Source organism: Gossypium arboreum, chromosome 5, assembly GCF_025698485.1.
Source record: "Gossypium arboreum isolate Shixiya-1 chromosome 5, ASM2569848v2, whole genome shotgun sequence".
NCBI classification, from domain to species: Eukaryota; Viridiplantae; Streptophyta; class Magnoliopsida; order Malvales; family Malvaceae; genus Gossypium; species Gossypium arboreum.
Genome location: NC_069074.1, coordinates 16,514,836 through 16,535,777, shown reverse-complemented (window position 1 = coordinate 16,535,777; position 20,942 = coordinate 16,514,836). Strand labels below are relative to the sequence as shown.

General features: G+C 33.9%; 3 protein-coding genes and 2 non-coding genes across 6 annotated transcripts; 1 reads left to right on the top strand and 4 right to left on the bottom strand.

Moving 5' to 3' along the window:
• Nucleotides 1-196: 196 nt before the first annotated feature.
• Nucleotides 197-6,708, bottom strand: LOC108486526 (1-acylglycerol-3-phosphate O-acyltransferase). 2 transcript variants are annotated; one of them, XM_053028618.1, is made up of 12 exons: nucleotides 5,844-6,708; nucleotides 5,061-5,741; nucleotides 4,660-4,791; nucleotides 3,477-4,156; nucleotides 3,001-3,237; nucleotides 2,738-2,784; nucleotides 2,540-2,658; nucleotides 2,288-2,448; nucleotides 1,728-1,840; nucleotides 1,538-1,634; nucleotides 701-824; nucleotides 197-544 (listed from the first exon to the last, which is right to left on the bottom strand). In XM_053028618.1, exons 4-12 carry the CDS (start codon nucleotides 3,668-3,670, stop codon nucleotides 419-421), a joined length of 1,218 nt encoding a protein of 405 aa, XP_052884578.1. In that variant the 5' UTR covers nucleotides 3,671-4,156; nucleotides 4,660-4,791; nucleotides 5,061-5,741; nucleotides 5,844-6,708; the 3' UTR covers nucleotides 197-418. The 2 variants fall into 2 exon arrangements, with proteins under 2 accessions (XP_052884578.1, XP_017646112.1); XM_017790623.2 differs by lacking the exons at nucleotides 5,061-5,741; nucleotides 5,844-6,708 and having other exon boundaries at nucleotides 4,660-4,934.
• LOC128293131 (uncharacterized) lies at nucleotides 5,891-6,524 on the bottom strand. Its single transcript, XM_053028619.1, has 2 exons — nucleotides 6,399-6,524; nucleotides 5,891-6,306 (listed from the first exon to the last, which is right to left on the bottom strand). The coding sequence occupies exons 1-2, from the start codon at nucleotides 6,430-6,432 to the stop codon at nucleotides 5,996-5,998; spliced, it is 345 nt and encodes a 114-aa protein (XP_052884579.1). The 5' UTR covers nucleotides 6,433-6,524; the 3' UTR covers nucleotides 5,891-5,995.
• Nucleotides 6,709-11,028: 4,320 nt separating the features above from the next.
• LOC108486004 (aldehyde oxidase GLOX) lies at nucleotides 11,029-13,083 on the top strand. The gene has a single exon (XM_017789834.2). It carries the CDS (start codon nucleotides 11,207-11,209, stop codon nucleotides 12,854-12,856), a length of 1,650 nt encoding a protein of 549 aa, XP_017645323.2. The 5' UTR covers nucleotides 11,029-11,206; the 3' UTR covers nucleotides 12,857-13,083.
• Nucleotides 13,084-14,886: 1,803 nt separating this feature from the next.
• LOC128293626 (small nucleolar RNA R38) lies at nucleotides 14,887-14,974 on the bottom strand. The gene has a single exon (XR_008283806.1). It is a non-coding gene; the product is annotated as a small nucleolar RNA R38 (small nucleolar RNA).
• Nucleotides 14,975-15,128: 154 nt separating this feature from the next.
• Nucleotides 15,129-15,221, bottom strand: LOC128293627 (small nucleolar RNA R38). The gene has a single exon (XR_008283807.1). It is a non-coding gene; the product is annotated as a small nucleolar RNA R38 (small nucleolar RNA).
• Nucleotides 15,222-20,942: the final 5,721 nt, after the last annotated feature.

Sequence of the window (20,942 nt, the reverse complement as noted above, 5' to 3'; positions counted from 1 at the left end):
TTTATCTGTGAGTTTTCTCTCATAATACAAGTCGGCATTCAGTATAGGTTGCAGCTCTGGCTAGCCCAGCTAAGTGTCTGCAGCAAAAGATACACACACTGCTTTGATATTTTATTGTCAAAACGAGGCCTAAGTGATGAAGCCACAACCTATTGCTTCCACTCGGACTTCTGTAACATCTTAAACATGGAAACTCTTTCTACCTCCCCTTAAAATCAATTCTTCAATATCCATTCCCTTAAACCAGTAACCAGATTCAAGGTACTACAAAACATATAATACGTATATAAAAATATTATGATACAAGCTACAGGCAAATAATGTTTTTTTCTTTACCCAAATAATCTTCTGGCCAATGAAACTCGGTGTAATGCGCCATACAACATGTGGAGAGAAATTAAAAAATACTATGCTTCTTCTATGCTGATACCAAACCTTCAGGAAAGGGTTCTTTATCAGGGTTAGGTGAAAGAAATCTCCTACAGGCATACAACACAGCTGAATGGAATCCATCTCTATTTTCAAGGAACACAAAATGTCCGGCCTGCAGATGAGAGAGAAGAAAGATGAGGAGGCTGAAAGGAAGGATAGAATATCAGATTTAAAATAGTCCATTCAAGTTTCTAAAATAAACGCTCTCATGAAAAAAAAACAAAATGTCTTTGGCAGGTTGCCGCCCAAGTTATGTCTTATAACAGACCTGAGGAACCCTGATAATTTCACATGGGACCTTCATTTGCTCGCGAGCTTCTTGGGCTCCTTGGTAGTTCATCCAATCTTCAGCCCCATATATAAAAGTGGTTGGCACTTTCCACTCGGATGCACTATTCATGAATAAATTAAAAAAAAAAAAAAACAGAAGTTATTCAATGTCTTCAAACACCAGGAATCATCATTGTTAGAAGACTACAAGACTGATCTAGACTCTAGCTAGTGCCTTATATGACTTCCATATCAGTCTGAAACTCTGAAATGTGCTCTAGGTTTGAGGAACTGCTTGAGGTTTATGATCATTTCATCACCTGTTCTATTTTTTTCCTCGTGGATTTGAAAGTGAGGTCTAGGTTTGAAGAAGTTCACAAGCCAATTAGATGTTAAATGCATGTGTTCAAGGTTGAATAAGTGCTTTTAATTGCAAGTTTTCATAAACCTCTGCTTCCAATGAGCCCCTGAATAGCATTATATAAAATGGCATGTGTTATATGACCCTTAAAACCAGGGTGAAGCTACATGATCATTACATTCTTTTTTCCTGCATCATCATCATAACAACAACAACAACTTAGCTCTAGTGAAACCTGTATTGCGCAATGATGTGAATAAATCCCAAGCACCAGGAGGAGAATATGTAATTTGCTTCTAGACGATCCTTTCAAATCAAAGTGAGATATTGTACAACTACAAGTCCCAAGGTCTAGACAGAATCTTGACCAATATAAAAATAGGCAGGTATTAGGCCATCTAATGAACCCAATTAAAAAACAGTAAACATTTCCACTGAACCAATAAATGAGTTTAATGAAGCAGGGTATCAAACCTGTTTAAAAGTGCCCGATTAAATGCTCCAAATGCAAATATATATTTTAAGCAGAGCTCTCCACTTGCTTTGGCAGCTGAGGTATGGTACACATAATCTTCAAGAATGAAGAACGGGAAAAAGCAGCCATTATATATCTATTATTTGTTAATAGAAAAGCCATACACAAAATCCAAAAATCTTACAATACCAGATAGAAGTCTAGACTCCTCCTCTGTAAATACACCCTCAGGTGAATATCTGTTAGTAAACCTAGCAGCTGTATACTTCCGTACAAGATCTGGACCCCAAGGACCTAAGCCTCTGCATACAGAATCATCCAATAAATGCACAAAAATAATAAACTAAACAACTTGATATGAAATGTAATGGAAGACAAGAGAATTTCTGGAAACATATATAAAATAAGTTAAACAAATAGGAGTATTAGGACTTTGACAGCAACATATAAGAACAAAGGGAACCAACAAACATAACAGTTTAAGATAGAAGTAACCTACACAAGACATGTACCATTGAGAAATAACCGACATAAGAACCAATGGGGAGATCATTGGTTCTTCTAAATAGCAAGAGGTTAGAAAGGATCGACTGCTGACCCTTATTTTCTTCCCTTAGAATGAATTGACTTGCTAGCAACATTTTAGAGCATAATTAATACTGTTCTGGCAGACAAGTCCAGAGCAGTGCTCAATGGAAAAGCTTGATTTGTGATTCAGGTTAAGAAAATAGAACCAGAAAATTACAAACCTTATAATCTTCTGAGGAGTAAAATTAGACTCCCACAAATGACTCAAAATTGCCCCCCTCCATGTTGCTCTGAAGCGGGTTACCCACTCATATGTTGTGTCTGATTCTGATGAAAGTCCAGCAGTCCCCACTAAAATTAAGTGTTGAACATGTTCAGGATGCTACAGGAGTAACACAAGGGACATTAGAATAAAAAGATGCAATATCAAACTGCTTGTTGCACTGAAACATTCAACATTTAAAAGCAATCACCTTGAGAGCATATTTAGCTGCAACATATCCTCCAAAAGAATGCCCAAGTAATATGAAGTTACTAAGGTTTTTTGCTTTGCGCCACTCCTCCAAAGAATCAATAAACCATGCCTCAGTTTCTGCATCATAACACACCAAAAGTGAATTACATGTTCGATTAAAAGGGGCAAAGGGATTATTAGCATTCTGTTCACTGACCTTCAGTGCTTTTGCATGTAAAGTCAGGTCTACTTGATCCACCCCAACTGGAGAGAAAGATGAAGAAAGAATAAGAAACTATTATAATGTAGATATCAAACGCAAAAAAAGAAAAAAGAAAAAAAAAAAGCCAACACAATAAGCAGTTTCCAAAATGAGAATAAGAAGTGTTTAAAGGAGGACATGATTCGTAAAACTATAAACCAACCGCCTCACTGAAAATCAAGCCAAGCCCATAACCTTTTAAGACAAAAGAAGCTTACCCAAGCTGATCAATAGCAATAACCTTGAAACGATTGGCAAGATAATCAAAATTCTTGAAAAAGAAACCTTGAGAAGCAGCATATCCGTGTACCATAACAAGGGTGGGAGAACCCTCCTTGCTATCAAAGGTAACTGTGTTTATGAACCTCGGCTCGTTACTTGAAGAACGAAACCACCTAACCTTAGAACCAGGCGGACCTGAGCCTATATTCACGAGTTCTTGCACATACGGAGTCCTGAAATTTCAATAACCCATTCAAATTTATCGAATTCCTATCGAAGTTTTCACCAAAATCAATACAATTTTTTGATATAATTAAAACCAAATTATTGTCAAATTGAAGAAAAAAGAAAACTGAGGTTCCAGGAAACTTGAAATTGAAGTTCTGGCTTTTCTGCTTTTCCAAGCGTATAAGCTGAAAACAAGATAACCCTAAAAAAGCAGATGATGACAAGAAATCGAAGGTCAACTTACTTGACGAGAGAGAGAAGGCGTTTCTCGGAGGCGATGATATGATCAGTGGAAGTAGGAATCCAACGGAGAACGGAGGGCCATAACGATCTGGATTTTGCTATAATCGACGGGGATGATCGAATCTCGGATTTATTGATTTCTTCGGCCATTTTTCTTAAAATTAAGCTGGACCAACGATAGACAGATCTGTTCATCCGATGTTCGATTTTTTGCTTCTTAACAATACAACATTCTTTTTCGTTTTTATATACCAAAGCTTTGATTTTTGACTTTGTTAGGGAGAATGGAATTTTTCAAAGGTAGCGTTTAAAATTTTTTTATTTCCTTAATCGAAAAGATATAATCGACAAAGCAAATACGTTATCACCAATTACTAGCGCGTTTAAACATTAAAGACTGCTACTTAAGGACATTTCATTCATCTACTTCTTCTCAGACCAGATATAAAGGAAGTCAAAATTACACGATTAAAACAGTCGGCGATTGCAATGACGTAGAGGGTGACGTTCGAGAGACTCCCAGAATCGTTGTTTGACTGATTGAATATCGCCACTTTTGTCGCTTATAAAAGGAAAAATTATTTGGGCTGGGGGCGAGGGTTCTAGAACTCGATGTGGGGCCAGGGACAGCTACCGTCTTGAACAACACGCTGAGTGCACCGCAAGGCGCAAGCCGCAATTCTACAAGATTTAGAATAATAGTAAATCAATGTTGAAAAACTTTATTGAAACAAATAGTTTATATCTCTAATCTATCATCATCTGCTCCACAACGGCCGCCAAGTAAGAGAGTGAAAGAAAATTATATTCAAGAGTTGTTGGCGGAAACACAGCGAAGCCAAGCAGACAATCACTCGCCTATTGACTGCCCACAATCAAGCCTCAGGGAAGATCATCCCAACAAAATACTCTGCCTGCTCTACGAAAATATCCAATTACGCAACTAAACCAAGAGTTTCAAGGTAGTTCTTCATAGTAATAATAATAATAGCTTCCAAACACGGGATTTTTGTTACCCGAATTTGGGAGTAGATGTCAGATACATGTTTCCTAGCAGCAGAAAGACCAACCAGGCCGCTAGCAAGACCAGAAGACATGCGCATATCCATCGGAAAGGTAATAAGATTTAGCCTTTGGATTAATTTCGGTACTAATGATTACATCAATTATTAAGCCATAAATACCTAGCACACCAGCCACAACCATGGTCGACTATCGACTTCATCACCAGCTCCAGCCTCATTACCCCCCTCGACGCTACACCAACCTGTGGCACCTAAGCGGCTCCCATACCTCTGAAACATCCGATCCGTGATCTTCAAATATACAAAAGTAGTCATTAGTAAAATGCTAGCGCAAGAAAATGAGGGAAGCAGTGGCACGCAAGAACCCACAGAAAGGAGCAGTTTCGTCTACGTTATCATATTTGAGAGCAAAATGCTAAACATCGAAGACAAAACGCGTATATAAATTCAAGCTTCAGCTTTCTTATTTGAATCATTGCAACCCTATCATCCAACCTATGGTCACACAATAGGTTCTAGGCACAAAGAATTCAGTATATATGAGGCATTAGAGGGCAAACCTCTTTTTGGCCACTGTCTAGAACCACAGTATTTTTCCAACCTGGAATTCCAGAAAGAGATATTAGCAACAAGGTAATACTATTCAAGAAATGAAAAGGGATTATTCCATTGACTTCCTACATATAGAAGAGTAAATAATGGAACACCCAGCTAGTATTGCATTGCTTATTCCTCTAACTTACCCAGCAGATGATATACAATATTAATATGCTAATGCTTTACGAATTCAGAACTCTCTAAACAGATAAAATCAGACCAATCAACTTGCCTTACCATTTCAGTTTTAATGTCACATAGGAAATAGCTGAAAGAAAGCTCCAACCTTACATATACCATGGGATTCAACCCCAATTCATGTAGAAAAAGTCACTAAGTGTCATTCCATGCACGTAAAACGTCATTTCTTGAACAGAGAATTGAAGAACGAAATTGAAGTTTGCAATTGATGTTAAATTGAAAAATTCAGGTCAATACTGAGGTATTTCCATATAGAAGATGACTGTATGCTTTGTCAACGCTAAAAGAATAGTAAGCTCTGTACACATCAAAAACAAGAAAAGTCAAGATAAATAACGTCTCATCTGTGGGAATCCCAGAGTAAATTTTGTGTCTTGATTACCACCCTTTGAAGTTTGTCCTTTTGACCAATTAATAAAGGATCTGGATGTCATCTCCATTACCTGGTAAAAGAACTAAAATTGTAAAACCAGACATGAAGTAGAGGCAAAAAAGGTGCTGCAAACTAACAAGCGGAAAGACAAGAGAAAGGCAAGAAATAAAACCTTTGTTGCAGTTTTTTTCATTATTGATTTGTTTCCATCCTTGTCAATTTTTCTTGCTTTATAAAGGGGCATTAGCAGTGATCCAACATATACAACGACAGCGTGTTTAATATGATCAGCTTCACGGGGATCGTTCTTAAACCGCTCCTTGCTTACCGCAACTTGGGAGATAGAGCTCTTATTTGCTCGTTCATCATGCTTCCATGTCGGTTGCCTTGAACTAGTATTTGACTCTTCCTCGTCCTTGACGTGCACTGTTGGGTGGAAGAAATCTGGATCAGCAGCAGCTGCTTGAGACTGCCATCTCTTGATGGCATGATAATCCTTAATCCCCCCACTACCACCAGTATCAACCCATGCTTTGGTGAATATACTGCTGTCCATGGCCAAACTTTCTCCGAGTGATCTCTAAGTTCCAAGTGGCTAGCAATCTCATTTGATTTGCTCCTCTGAGACAGGTTTTCTGTTAACATTTTGGAATTGTCAAGATTAATACAAGCACCAGAGAAATCAACAGACCAGTAGAGTCTATTTCTGATATACAGTCTTGTGTACCCAGAACACCAGCAGGCCACTTCCTTTCCTCCATTTCTGCATATTGATCCCTTCTAGCAAATCTGAGAAGAGAAGGAATCCTGGGAAGCTCCAGCAATTTGTTGCAGTTGGCTTCTGTCGATGGAAGTGCCTATAGAGTAAAATAGCTAATCTCTTTATACACACATCCATAACAGAAACAGGACATAGAGTGAAGGTGAAAGGAAAAGCATAAGAATAAGAATAATGTGGTTGTAGGATGCTATGTTAGGCAATTCTTCTCATTTTCAAAGTAGGTGCGAAATACCATCACAAGTTTCAAAATTTGGCCAGTCAATCAACTACCGATATCAACTTAACTAAAAGTACTAGGAAGATTCAATTCATTCATAGTACAGAACAAGCAATAAGCTCTATAACTCTTTTGGTCTTTATTTTGGAAACAAATTAGTTTATTTTGGTGATTTACATAACCTCTAAAACAACATGGATATTATGTGTAAAACAAATTAACGATAAAGATTACATGTCATTCACTTGACAGTTACATTATCAAACTTTTAGTGATTTAACAGAATTGGACTAAAAAAAACAAAGGTGATAACTTAAGTGACCATTTTATAACTTTTTAAAAATCAAGTGTCTTAACTAGAAACTTACTAATAGACCCACACATGCACAACTGTGCATGATGAAGCTCAAATTTGGATTCTCCTGGCCCAAAACCTTAACCTTTGCTAACGATCCCAAAGCTGAGGTAGGTTGAATGTAACTTAGAGCAGCCAAGCAGCTATCTTAGATAATAAAAAACCAATTATTTATAAAAAAGAATGTTGAAATATTGTTGGGGGTAATCAAAATTTCATAATTATTTATGAAAATGAAAAATAGTTGTAATCTTCTGCCGTGGCACTAGTATCAGGTCTTAATGTTGCTTCAAACATCTTTTGCTGGGGTGCTTTGAAGAAAGACAAGCACTAAAGACTAAAACCCTGGTTGAAGTATTAATTTTGGAAGAATCTTTTTCCCCTTCCAAGCATATGTGGAAGGCAGCATCCAGCTAGCATGCCTTCTAAGGTACTTCGATTATGAATCGGGCCATCCTACAAGGAAACCTTTGGGGGATGGATGGGTTGATCTCTTGTTTCATTCCTTGGTTTTAGTTTAAGCATATATATGTGTTGGGGTTAAGTAACAATTTATCCGGATAAAGTATGAAGTTCTGTCTGAAACTAGAGCAACAAAGTAATAAATCCGGATGAAAAATGAAAGAAGTTTGAGATTCAAAGACTTAAAAGTTGCAAGAGAAACAACCAAAAACAGAAGCAAAAACAAAATGTCGAAGAAGAAAAATGAATTTTTCTTACTTTCCATTTCATCCATCAAAAGTATATATGTCACAATAAAATTGACAGCTACCTAATGTATAATTGCTCCCATAAATACATGACTTAAGCCTAGCTAGAATTACACACCAAATGTAGCTGACATATCAGCTATTACATCACATTCAAATCTTCACCAAATCTTGCTAACTTAAAATCTCATTACAAAGTAACTGAAGGAGTTACAAATGAACAAAATAAACAAAATACTGTTGCTCCACTGGTTCAGCTTCAATGCTGGTCTGATGTTGCATTGCAGGCCAAAGTTTAACAATTTGGCATCCCCAAATGCTCAAATCCATTGCTTATGCAAAGAAAGGAAGGAAACTGGTATAGAAGTTTCCAATGATATCGGATGGAAAGGCTGCAGAAAATCGAGGGTTTCAACACCTTTGAAGGTTGTTTATGTGGTTCAGACCCATTTTGCGAAGCAATCACTCCTAAATTTTTTAAACAAGGAAACAAGGGCCTCATGCCCTGGAGACCCCATGTAAATGTTACTCTCCACCGGCACCATTTTGTGCTAATTGTACATGTCTAGTCGTTTTTAAGTGGAGAAATTTTACATTAGAAATTCTCTCGCCAGTTCGTTGCTACGGCCTACTAGGATCATTTTGCAAGGTGGATTAACAGAGTAAACATATATTGAAGGACTTGAGTATGCGGCTATGTCAGTAGAGCTATCTTCTGAGGTCAATTTGTTGCTTTGAATTTATTTCTCGATTCAGTTTTACTGTTCTTTCTTCTTATTTTGGATACCGTATTGCTGATTATATTGTATCCATGCGCTTAGGCTGAGATTGGGATATAAATACAGGCGAAAGGTCTGCACAGCTTACCACGAGACAAATTTGTTGTTCATGTTTGTTCTTTCACATTAACCTGTCCGGCTGTCTCCATTATGATAGAGGCCAAGAGAAATTGGATCATTTTGAACCTTTTGATATGTTAATGATTGGTGGAGTTCTTTGCTTAAACACTAGAATTCTGACTTCACATGGCATCCATGTTATTGCCTTCTTTAAGTGATATCTATCACATTTTCTATACCCTATAATCACCTTATACATAATTAGACATCATTGCATGGAACCACGAAATAAATATCCTATACATACCCAAAAGACTTAGAAAAAAAAAGTTTTTCTCTCACTTTTCCATCTTAGAAATAAATATCCTATTCTTCACTTGCATTAATGGTACAGATTATAAACAGCTCATTAGTTCTTCCATGTTACCGTAACAAATAGTATTACAGTCTGAAAAAAAAGTAGCCACTGCATTAATCGGTGTGACAATAAACAGCTAATTAGTTCTTCCATGTTACCCAACAAGTCTTTAGTACCCACTCTTGCCCCTGCGTCAGGAAACACGACAAATGCACCATAGGAACTATATCTTCCTCAAACTTAAAACTGAATTGTAGCCTGCTATTGTCTGCTCAAGTTGGGCATGCAATTGGGTTCTAGTTTCACGGTTCATATTAATTATTTTCTCTAAACTCTCAGTAGTTGGATGGTTATATCCAATTAATCGTTGATAAGTATTATGTATATTGTTACTCTACATATATACAAAATATCAAATAATAACATCACCTATAAAATATTAATAAAAAAGTTTTAACCATGATTATAAAAAATATATATTTCAATTTTCATAATATATCTTTTCAGTATCATATAATTATATATATATATATATATATATATATATATATCAGAATAATCATATTCTAATGTATCATGATAGAATTCTTACTTGTTAACTTATATTTGATTTAGTAAATGTAGCTTTAACTATAATGTTTACAATACTCACAAATTTTATAACTAAGCAAATAAGTACATTATTCTTCTAAGATTGCATTATATCTAATAATTTTAAACATTATAAATTTTGTATTTGATAAATATGAAAATAATATATGGAATACAATATAAGTAATTCAATAAATTGATATTCTTAAAATTAAAAACTAAATAGATTGATATATATATCTTATTTGTAGTTAAATTTATAATATATAACCGATATAAAATGATGAATAAAAGAAAAACATAAAATATATTGGCATACAAAAATTAGGGTATTCATTCGATCTATCAAAAGTACTAATGTCAGTAAGGTCTTATTCAAGATAAGAGGAACAGCCAAAAGGCATTAATTGTTAAAAAGAAAAGTTGGTTCTTTTCAACATGGATTCATTTTAGTTCGTTCCTTCCATTGATGTTAATGGGAGGGAAATGGACTCCTTGGCACCTTAGCTCCTTAGCCATGTGCCTTCCAAATATACCAAATTATTCCTACTAACCAAAATATAAACTAATGTTGAGTATATATCACATTTCCAAAAAAAAAAAATTAAATCTATAATTAAACTCGAAATAAAATCTACATTTTAATTACATTTACGTATTGATATAACTTAAATTTATAATTTATAAAAAAATCGATCGTAAATAATTATTAAATTAAGAATTTGTACAAGTAGTGGAATGTTGTTGAAATTTCATATCATAACATAAAGATAAATTTATGGGTGATGTAGACTGAGACTTAAGTAATTAATTTGTTCCCAAAAGCCTACCTGCTTTAAACATCTTTGTTTCATCTAAACAGAAAACTAAACCACCCATTCAAGTTGTGTGAAATTTGGATTCTATATATGTATATGCCTGTTATATCATTTATCTTCTGTTTACTATTTTTCTCTTTAAACCAGATAATTCCTTTTCTCCTTAATATCTTAGGTCGTATACAAACTCAAAAGGCTAGTTAAATTATTTATAAACTTGGGTCTATTCTCCTCAGCAGTAAAAAGGCCCCATCTTGAGACTATCCCAGCAGTGGCGCAATGTGGCATATGCTAAAAACTTGCCTAGACCAGGCAGGAGCTAGGTTGGGAAATATCAAGCATACAATAAAAAATTGGTAATAAGACATTATATTTTTTGGATTTGGGTTAAAATTATAGTTTTTTTTTTTTTACAATAAAAAATATCAGGTCATACACATCATATCTGTGCAACATAATATCACATATATATTTTTAACATTGTTGCCATTTGGATGTATGAAAATTATTATATTCCATTTTGAATCCATCAATTTCCCTAATACGAGTGAAAGGCTGCCTATATTCGGATCATTTCATCTAAAAATGCCAAGCAACCTTAATGGGTACAATGCAACTCACGGGATCTTCTTCTATTGTCTATCATTTTAATTTAGTAGTCGAATTTTTACTGTGAAATCTGCGTTCGGAGTTCAAAAATGAGAGAACCATCGTTTTCAGTAACAGGAACGAGTCTCCCACGCGACGAACATGCATGTGGGATCCCCCCATCTCATGGCTTCTTCACAAGGCATGTATAAAAGAGCACCAAAGGCAAGCCTTGAGCATCAACAACATCCCCACAGGTCATTTGTGCTCAACCAAATATGGCAATCCCAACATTAATTTTCTTAATCCTCCTCTTGCATCTACTCTTTGCCTCACAGCCATGTCACCTTATTCTCACCTCAGCAGTCGACGGCCGCTGGCAACTTCTACAAACAAGCATTGGCATCTCAGCCATGCACATGCAACTCCTTAGAAACGACCGTGTGGTTATTTTCGACAGAACTGATTTTGGCAAATCAAATCTGTCGTTGCCAAATGGGAAATGCCGTAATGACCTGTCTGAGGGAGCTCTAAAAGTAGATTGCTCGGCACATTCAGTGGAGTACGATGTTTCGTCCAATAAGTTCAGGGCTCTTATGGTCCAAACCAATGTTTGGTGCTCTTCAGGCGCTATCACGCCTGATGGTAAATTGGTCCAGACTGGTGGTTTCAACGATGGTGAACGTAGGGTGAGGGTTTTTAGCCCATGCAGCAGCAGGGACTGCGATTGGCAAGAAATTCCAAATGGGTTGGCTGCCAGAAGATGGTATGCCACCAATCATATATTGCCAGATGGAAGATTAATTATTGTCGGTGGTCGCAGACAATTTAACTACGAGTTCAGTCCTAAAAATATTGCCGCCAACACATTTAATTTGCCTTTCCTGTTAGAAACCAATGACAAAGGAGAAGAGAACAATCTTTACCCTTTTGTCTTCCTCAATGTTGATGGAAACTTGTTTATTTTCGCTAACAATCGAGCTATTTTGCTTGATTATGTGAAGAATAAAGTGGTAAAGACGTACCCGACAATTCCAGGTGGCGATCCTAGAAGCTATCCTAGCACTGGTTCAGCTGTCTTGCTTCCATTGAAGAACTTGAAAATGGCAGATCTTCAAGCTGAAGTTTTGGTTTGTGGAGGTGCTCCTAAGGGTTCTTTTGCCCAAGCATCACGAGGTAATTTCATTAAAGCTTTGAAAACTTGTGCCAGGATCACAATAACCGACCCCAACCCAAAGTGGGTAATGGAGACTATGCCTTTAGCTAGAGTTATGGGTGACATGATATTGCTTCCAAACGGCAAAGTTTTACTCATCAACGGCGCTGGCTCCGGTTCAGCAGGTTGGGAATTGGGTCGGAACCCGGTACTTAGTCCCGTCTTGTACCGGCCTGATAGAAAAATAGGTTCACGGTTCAAGACGCAAATCCCGACAACAATTCCCCGCATGTACCACTCCTCAGCAACATTACTTCGTGATGGCAGAGTTTTAGTTGGTGGAAGCAATCCTCACGCATTTTACAATTTTACAAGTGTTCTTTTCCCTACTGAACTAAGCTTAGAGGCATTCTCTCCAACATATTTGGACTCTAAATTCAATGATTTGCGACCGAAAATCATCACTCCAAAGTCGATGTCAGGAATCAGATACAACAAAAGAACAAACATTCAAGTGGTCATTACAGGTAAAGTAGCTGAAAACTTGGTGTCGGCAACAATGTTGGCACCAGCTTTCAATACGCATTCATTCTCTATGAATCAAAGGTTGCTTGTACTCGGCAATGACAAAGTAACCACTAGTGGGAACTCAGCGTACAACATTGAGGTGACGACTCCAAGCACGCATAATCTTGCGCCACCAGGCTTCTACCTATTATTTGTGGTCCATCAAAATATTCCCAGTCAAGGCATTTGGGTCAAGTTGCGGTAAAGAAAAAAGAAAAAGGAACAATTGGAATTAACCGAAAATAAAGATTTGTGCTTTGTCTTGTATACTTCTTGTTACTGTTATTTTTTTACTCTTCGAGATGTGACTTAAGGTTTTGTTTTTATATATATAATTCAGCAATCTCTGCCCATTGCTTTAGTAGAACTAGATACCAGACAAGTGTATTAACAATTTATGTTGCATGGATCAATGAAGAGGATTTGTTTTAATTAGTTGTTCAGTTATATATAAGTAAGATTTTATCAAAGTTTTGCGACCAAGTTTGACAATGATTACAAACTCTCTCTTAAAGAGTACACCTACCGTTGGCTCTCTTAATAGCCCAGTCCAAAACTACCGGCCAAAAGTCATGCTGCTCAGAACTTGCAGTAGCTCTAAGAATAAGCCTCCACGGTTGCTTTGAAAACTAGCATTCGTAAAATAGATGACCCCTAGATTGTTTCGGTATTATTCTCACACAGTAAGCATTCTAGAGGAGAGGTATAACCCCCAACTCTGCATTCTTTGTCTGGTAAGCAGCCTACCCATAGCTGCAAGCGAGGCTATAAAAGAGTCCCATGGAATATTACGCTGGCACATGCTAGGAAGTCTTTCCGGCTATAAATCGTTCAGTTGTTCTTCTCCACCTTGCATTGCCTGAAAATGGCTGTTGAAGCCTGTAAAGCCATCTTGCCTTTTTTATTATGTAACCCTCCTCGAGCTTAGTTTTTCGTGTTCAATATATGATTTACTGCTGTTTTTTCTGTTCTTTTTACTTCTTTTAAATACTTACTATAGCATTTATCATGGAATCAAATGTACGCTTTTACATTAACAGCAATTCTATTTCCAGGCATTCGTAGGTCCAAGAACAGCCAAAAAGAAATGCAGAATTGGTCACACTTTAGTCATACATGGTCTTTGCGTAGCTTTTTTTTTCATAAGTTGTACAAATAGTGCAATAATGATGAGTCGAGTCACTTGTACATATAGTATGTCAAGATGAATTAATAATGAAAAAGACAAGTCGGTTTCTTGAGTTGGCATTAAGCATAACGCCATGCACGAACCAAGCCCACCTTCATCTTTCTATCTACATACCTTTTCTATTTTTTACTTAATAGAAAATCAACTAAAGAAGAGTTGGTAAATTTGGGATAGGTTCAAATGGATCAACGGTTTTCATATATGTCAATGATCATGAACGGGTATCGGAAAGTTTATCGATGGTTTAACTGGAAGTTGTGCTCGAGGACGTCGTAACTAGCACGTTGTTGTTAGTGTCAAGGTTAGTAGTTGCCACCATAAACACAATGGTTGGTTCTGTATATTTGTATAGAGAGAGAGCGATGTAAAATTATCAAATAAACACATATAGGAATGTGGGTTACAGAGATAAATAGAAAATTGTGAAATTGATGGTAATTTTCTGAATTAAAAGTAGATGAGAGGAAGAGTGTAGGGAGTATGAAAGTGATTGAAAACTACAAAGTGATGTAGGAGTCGCTTTCTGTTAAAACTAGATAAAAAAAAGTAGATGTGATAGTAGTGCAAAGAAGAGGAGGCACATGGTAACACTATCGTTGCGTCGACATGGGCCAATACTTAGCTCTGCCTCTATGTACTTGATAAAAGACTGAAGAACGACGTAGTCTGATGCAAATAAAAGCTTCCCAAAAGAGGAGAGCCGAGATGAAACAGCTATATTTTATAGCATCCCCTGATTCTGATGGCAGAAAGAAAAATTCGGATGAGAAATAAGAAAGCCCAATAAGGGCTGGGAAGCTACTAAACCCAACAAAAAACATGCCTGAATCCGTGGCTTTTAGCTGGAGGTCATGACTACTCCAAACCACTGGGCCAAGCACGGGATTGTTGAAATTTTCGCTTTGGATTGTTGATATCTGAAAAACTAGTTCCAATTGTCTTTATATCATTTTCCCCTCTACGGCATCCAAAATGAACAGAAACATGTTTTGCATTGAATACCAGACAGGTAAAGACCGTTACCAAAAATTAGTTTAAATGCTTCAGTCTGTGTCAGATCGCCAGATGTCATCATAAACAACGAAAAATCAGCCAGGGATAACTGATTTCAAAATTTTCTCATCATCCACAGAACTGTAATGCTGAAAATAAAAATATATTTGAAAAAAAATGCCCTATAACGTCCTGGGCCATTGAGTTTCCACAATTGAACTGCATTTCAAAAAGTCTCCATAGTTGCATCATTGGCTTCCATGTCTATAAGATTATGACAATTACACCAAAAACCCTCTGCGTCAGATTTCAATGAAATATCAGCACATTAAAATTAATGGTCAGCCAGGGATAACTGTATATTTCACATTTCTCTTCATCCACAGCCGCTAAAAGATAGTAAGTAAAAGACAACTAAAAAAAGAAAAAAGAGGCACCAGATCTTCCTATTCAAATGAACCAATCTGATACTCGATTTTCCAATATTCAGCAATTCGATCATTCGTCAATGCCTTCGTTTACATATAATAAAAGCATAAGAAATGAACAAAAACAGGGATGAAAAACAAGTAAAAAGAACTATAGCAAGAAAAGAAAAGGAAATTTGATAATTAAATGAAACCCTAGGACCAAGAATAGATCAGGGGCTTAGACGAGCAAAGACAGCTGACGCGGTCAAATGTGAATTAGGGTTTGGGCAATGATGCTTTCGACCATGTTTTATACTTATAGCCGTTTCTTGGTGCGTTTTGGGTAGTCTGAAAATTGTATTACAAAAGGGTGAACTTGGTATTAGGATTTGGACCTTCTTATTTGTCATGGCCCTAAATAACTGGCCCGCAAAACTCGGTTGGGGTAGAATAAAAGAAAATATCTTTTCATTCTAATATCCATAAAATAATTAATCAAATTAATCGATTCAATTAAATTAGTTGAGTTAATCCACGAGCCATGAACACTAATTAATTAAAATTATAAATAATAATATATTATAGACTCAATATATTAGATAGGTCAAATGCTTTATATAAATTCAAATTTTAAAAATTAGTATATTTATATATATTCTTATAATGGAATTAAAAAGTATTATGAAAAATTTTCTAAAAAATTATTATGAAAAATAAAATTAATTTTTCAAATTAAACTAAAAACCAAACAAAAAGCAAAAAATAAAATAAAAGAAAGAAAGAAACATATAAAAATTTCGATTAACCATCCGAATTAATTAAATTTATTTTTGTCGGTTTCTAAAAAGATTTGGCTTGATTAATGATTAAAAGTTTTAAATTTTTGGTTAATGATAGTTTGGTTTGGGTATTAACCAAACCAACTGTTTAAACACCCATGATTGAATTGGCTGCTATGGTTGTTATTGATTTCATGAAATTTTCGACTAATAAGAATATGATTTACTTGATTCTCCCGTGTAATGCTCTTGTAGTCTTCTATCACATACCCATTCTGTAATACCCCTACACGTAGTCATTGTCGGAATAGGATACGAAGTATTATCGGAGTTTACGAATTAATTTTTTTTAACTCAATATAACTCCTTTATAGATATCTAACCTTTCCTGAAATTTTAAACCAAAAACAATCAACATCAACCAATCCAATTTAACATATTTTCAAGATAAATTCATGCATATTTATAAAATAACATCATCACATACCCAAAATCAGGTTTGTTAACCATACCAATGGCTAACTCTACATTCATTTCACAGAATTATTTACTTTATTAGCTTATACATGCCATTGATTTCCAAAATAAAGTTTCTTTATATACCGAAATCCTGAGGTTGATAGTGTGATGTGTCTCCGACCAAATCCGACCTCCGAGCTTTTAACACTACAAAACAGGGAAAAAGGAAACGGGGTAAGCACTTTGTGCTTAGTAAGCTCATGTAACAAGAATTATACTTACCTAATATTTTCAATACAATGCAATAAATATTCATATATCCATTCAATGCATTATTACCCTAACATGCACAAACTCCACATTCAAGTTAGTCCAATAATTTCCATATATCAATAATATATACCATGATTGATGAGCTCATCAGTACCATAATTTTCATTCCCTTATTATTTTTCCATATTTATCCCGTTGAATTTCTTGAAATTTTCGATAGATTTTCAGAGGTACACTTTTAATGTACAATTTCGGGTCTGTAGTGCTCATTGCGGTTGAGACCTTGAGATCTCCCTTTCCTAAGAAGAAAAGCGAGGGACCATATTTCTTAATCAATTTTGCTTCTAAATTTTAAAAAAGTAAAAAAGATAAAGAGGCAGCGTCTGTAGCTTTCTATCTCATTATTCACTTAATCATTTTTTTCTAAAAATACTTTCAGGCTTTTTTTGAGCAAAAATGCTTTCGGGATAAAAAGTATTTTGAGCAAAATTAAAATTTTATTTATGTTTTTACAAAGTATTTTTTTATTATAAAAGTACTTTTGAAAAGTATAAAATATATTTTTAATAATTTTTCATCTCAAAAATATTTTTGTCCCAAAATTATTAATTATACACGGGCTTAAATGTTTAGTATATTAAATATTTTGAACCACATGCACTCCAACAAGTTGAAGCCAAAAACATTTTAAAGGAGGATTAAATTGTATAATTTTAAGATAGTAAAAATATAATTTTATCATTGTTATAATCTATTTCTTTATATTTTTTAAAGGATTAAATTAAATTTTTATCATTTTTGGGAGTAAAATGTAATTTTATCATTATTAATTTAAAATTTTATAAATTATAAAGAAACTTAAATAGAAAAATTTTCATTTTAAGGGGACCAAATCCCCTAACTTCACCACTACACTCAAATGTTGTTAGCCGTAACACTTACAAGACATTTATTCATTTCCTATGTTTTAAGCTTTTCTTTTAAATATTCTTTATATCGAATTATACGTAAACTTTAGCTCGATGTACAATTTGATAAATAAACTTTAATTTTATTGCATTAATATACATAAAATTTAAATTGTAATTGATATAAATACATAAAATTTTAATTTTAATTTAATTATACGTATTTAAAAAGTTATTTATTTTCATAATGAATTAATATACTTTTGGAGAGAAACTAACGAAATATCATTAGGCAGAAATAGGATATGAGATTACAAATTTGTGAAGAAAGTATGGATATTCTTCCATCCAAATAGCATCAGATCAGTGTTTGGCCTCATTAGCTTGTCTTTTAACATGCTGAAAGAGGCATGTGTCAAAACATTTAGAAAAGTCTCTCTCTTTCACATAATCGGATCATAGTGGATCATTATAGTTGTTTATATATATAATATATTAAAATAAAATGATGTTAATGTGACAATATTATTAGTGATTTGTCAAAATTTAATTAAATAAAAATTTATTGTATAAAATTACATAAAATTAAAATTCATTACATATTGGATCAAATTTAATGTATATTTATCCAATAAAAATATCGTCGTTAACATTTTTTAGGTTAATTTTTTTAGATTTTTACTTCAACTAATTTCAACTATTTTAAATAATTAAAATTTATAAAAATATATTTAAAAATTGTTCATTAAGAAAATTATAATATATATTTTTCTAACCTTAATTCATAATAAGTTTTAAATGTTACAAATTTAATGGACCAAGAAGAGTATTTTTCAAGTATTTATATTTAATATATATGTGAGATTTTGAAAATTTTTATAATGTAAATCGATACTTTTGTATACCATATATTTAATGTGCCATTGCATAATTCTTAAGTGCTTGTTACATACTTGATAAGTTAATAATTAAGATGCCCAAACATGATTTAGGACAATCTATGATTGATTATTGGGACGTTTTGTCCCTCATTATTGCGAAAGATAAAACAGTGACATGAATGATTTTTGAAGCAAACGGACTTGCGTAAAGCCTGATATAATTGGACATTGCTTCTTAGAAATTGGATGTTGAAAGTTCACGTTTTTTATTGGTAAAATTGAAAAGGTCTAGGCTTGGGCTCCCAGTCCCACCACGTTAAATCAAAAGCTGAACGGTGGGAAGGGTAAAAAGTCACTGAGTCGTTGTACCTAAAATGCCCCCACAGTTGAATAAAATTCTCAAAACTCCGTGGTCAAAATACACCTTTTTAACTTATCTATTATATTTATTAAATCGTGATTGAATTAATTTTATCCTCAACTAGATCATCAATTTAATTAAAAATTATTTATATTATTTAATGATATTTTAATATTTTATTTTAAAAAATTAATAAAATATATATAATAAAATTTAAATTCATACCAATTAATTCATGAATCTTTAAATTACCACTCAATCAATTTTTCATTTTAATATATAATTAATTTATTATTTTTCTTCGAATTAGCCGTCCCCAACTCCCATTAATCAGACGCTACCAAAAACTTCGATGGACCCAAGAAAAAGAAAGGGAAAGAAAATGTTGTTTTACCACTAAAAAATTGTTGTTAATTTGGTAGGTGTGATTTATGTATCCATTCTGACAATGATTGGAGACCATGCAACTCTTTTACAAAACCTTTGATTCCAAGTCTTCCAAAAATAGAAACTGTCCAATCACCTTGAAGTCTCTTCATTTTGCCTGTTCTATGTAGCTTAATATAATAGTATTGTTTTTCTTTTTTGGTCTGAATTTAGTAATATGATTGAAACTCAAGGTTATTAAATCCAAGCAGTGAACTAATATGTAAGAAACAGTTAATGTTACCTAAATGATCCTATTTTAAGTAAAGTTGTAATTGGAGTAAACTAGTCAAGATAGGAGCATGATTGGGGTTAAATTAATGTTTTTATGGGTCAGAATGAATAAGATATAGTTATTTCTTCTGAAAAATGATATTTAATATTTATAATTAAAATTAAATAAAATAATGATTTGAGATTTGATTCTGTTTGGTGTATAGAGTGGTGATATGTAGAGAAACATTCCATAAAGGCAAAGAAATTCTAAAAGGGGCAAATGCAAAGCATATATGTAAGTTAAGAATATGCACTATTATATTACAGCTTGGATTAGAAAAGATAAGAGAATAAGCTTCCGAAGATGGGCATTGGGTTGGTTAGAAATTTTAAAAAACTTTTACCTTTTGTAGTTATATTGGCTGAAGTTAAGCATCAGTGAAGAAGAATGATTATGCTTACAAGACTTAATTAAGTAATCATTAAGCAGCAAACGAAAACATATATTATTACCTGGAGCTGGCCCAGGGAAGCATGTGCTTATACGTGTCATCCAACCACATTTAGCACCTGTTCACGAATGACCAAAAGAAGCTGTCAACGTTCGTTATTGGTTGAAAAAAAATATTAACATAAATACGTTGGGTGGATTACTCCACATTCCACAATACGTTGGCTAATTTAACATTATTTTTTGACAAGTAAGAGCGGAGGTTACTCCACTACTCCGTGATTTGTTCGTGGTCTAATTTTCTCTTATTTCTATACTCTTCCGAGTTTAGAAATTAAAGTTAAATTAATAACAATATTAATTTATTTATGTTAAATATACATGTGTGTTATCAAGTACATTTTAGTTCTGAATTTAAATATTGAATATTAAAATTTAATTTATTTAAATTAACATAAATTTATTAATAATATTATCAATTAAATTTTAAATAAACTAAAATGATTAAATTCTTAAAACAATAAAAATACTAAATTTCAAAATTCCCAAGAGCGTATGGATTGGAAGCAGAATTAAACTTCATCTTACTATTTTTAATAGTTTTTTCCCACATTTTATCTTCCCAACTATATATTATTTATAAATATACTAATAAATATTATGGTCGTACTTAATTGAAACAAATTATTTATAATATAAAAATGTGTGGTTAAAAGGATAGTAATTAAATTAACTGTTATCACTAAGACCTTCTTTTTACACATTTTTTCTTAATAATTGCTGTAAATTCACATGGATATAGTTAAGAAGTTGACATCAACGTTGCAGTCGTGTACCATCATCCTACTTTATACAAAATTATGTTAAGAAGGAAAGTGGTAGTAAAGGAGAAAGCAAATTTACTTTGCATACCAAACTGTCAAAAAGGAGTTGTCCAAATTTACT

Excerpts from the sequence above, each read along its gene's own strand:
- LOC108486526 (XM_053028618.1), bottom strand. The coding sequence starts at position 3,670 with ATGAACAGATCTGTCTATCGTTGGTCCAGCTTAATTTTAAGAAAAATG. Across the intron at positions 2,449-2,539 it reads CAGCTAAATATGCTCTCAAG|CATCCTGAACATGTTCAACA; the intron begins GTGATTGCTTTT and ends TTACTCCTGTAG. Across the intron at positions 1,635-1,727 it reads GGAGTCTAGACTTCTATCTG|ATTATGTGTACCATACCTCA; the intron begins GTATTGTAAGAT and ends TCATTCTTGAAG.
- LOC128293131 (XM_053028619.1), bottom strand. The coding sequence starts at position 6,432 with ATGGAGGAAAGGAAGTGGCCTGCTGGTGTTCTGG. Across the intron at positions 6,307-6,398 it reads GTGGCCTGCTGGTGTTCTGG|AAAACCTGTCTCAGAGGAGC; the intron begins GTACACAAGACT and ends AAATGTTAACAG.
- LOC108486004 (XM_017789834.2), top strand. The coding sequence starts at position 11,207 with ATGGCAATCCCAACATTAATTTTCTTAATCCTCCTCTTGCATCTACTC.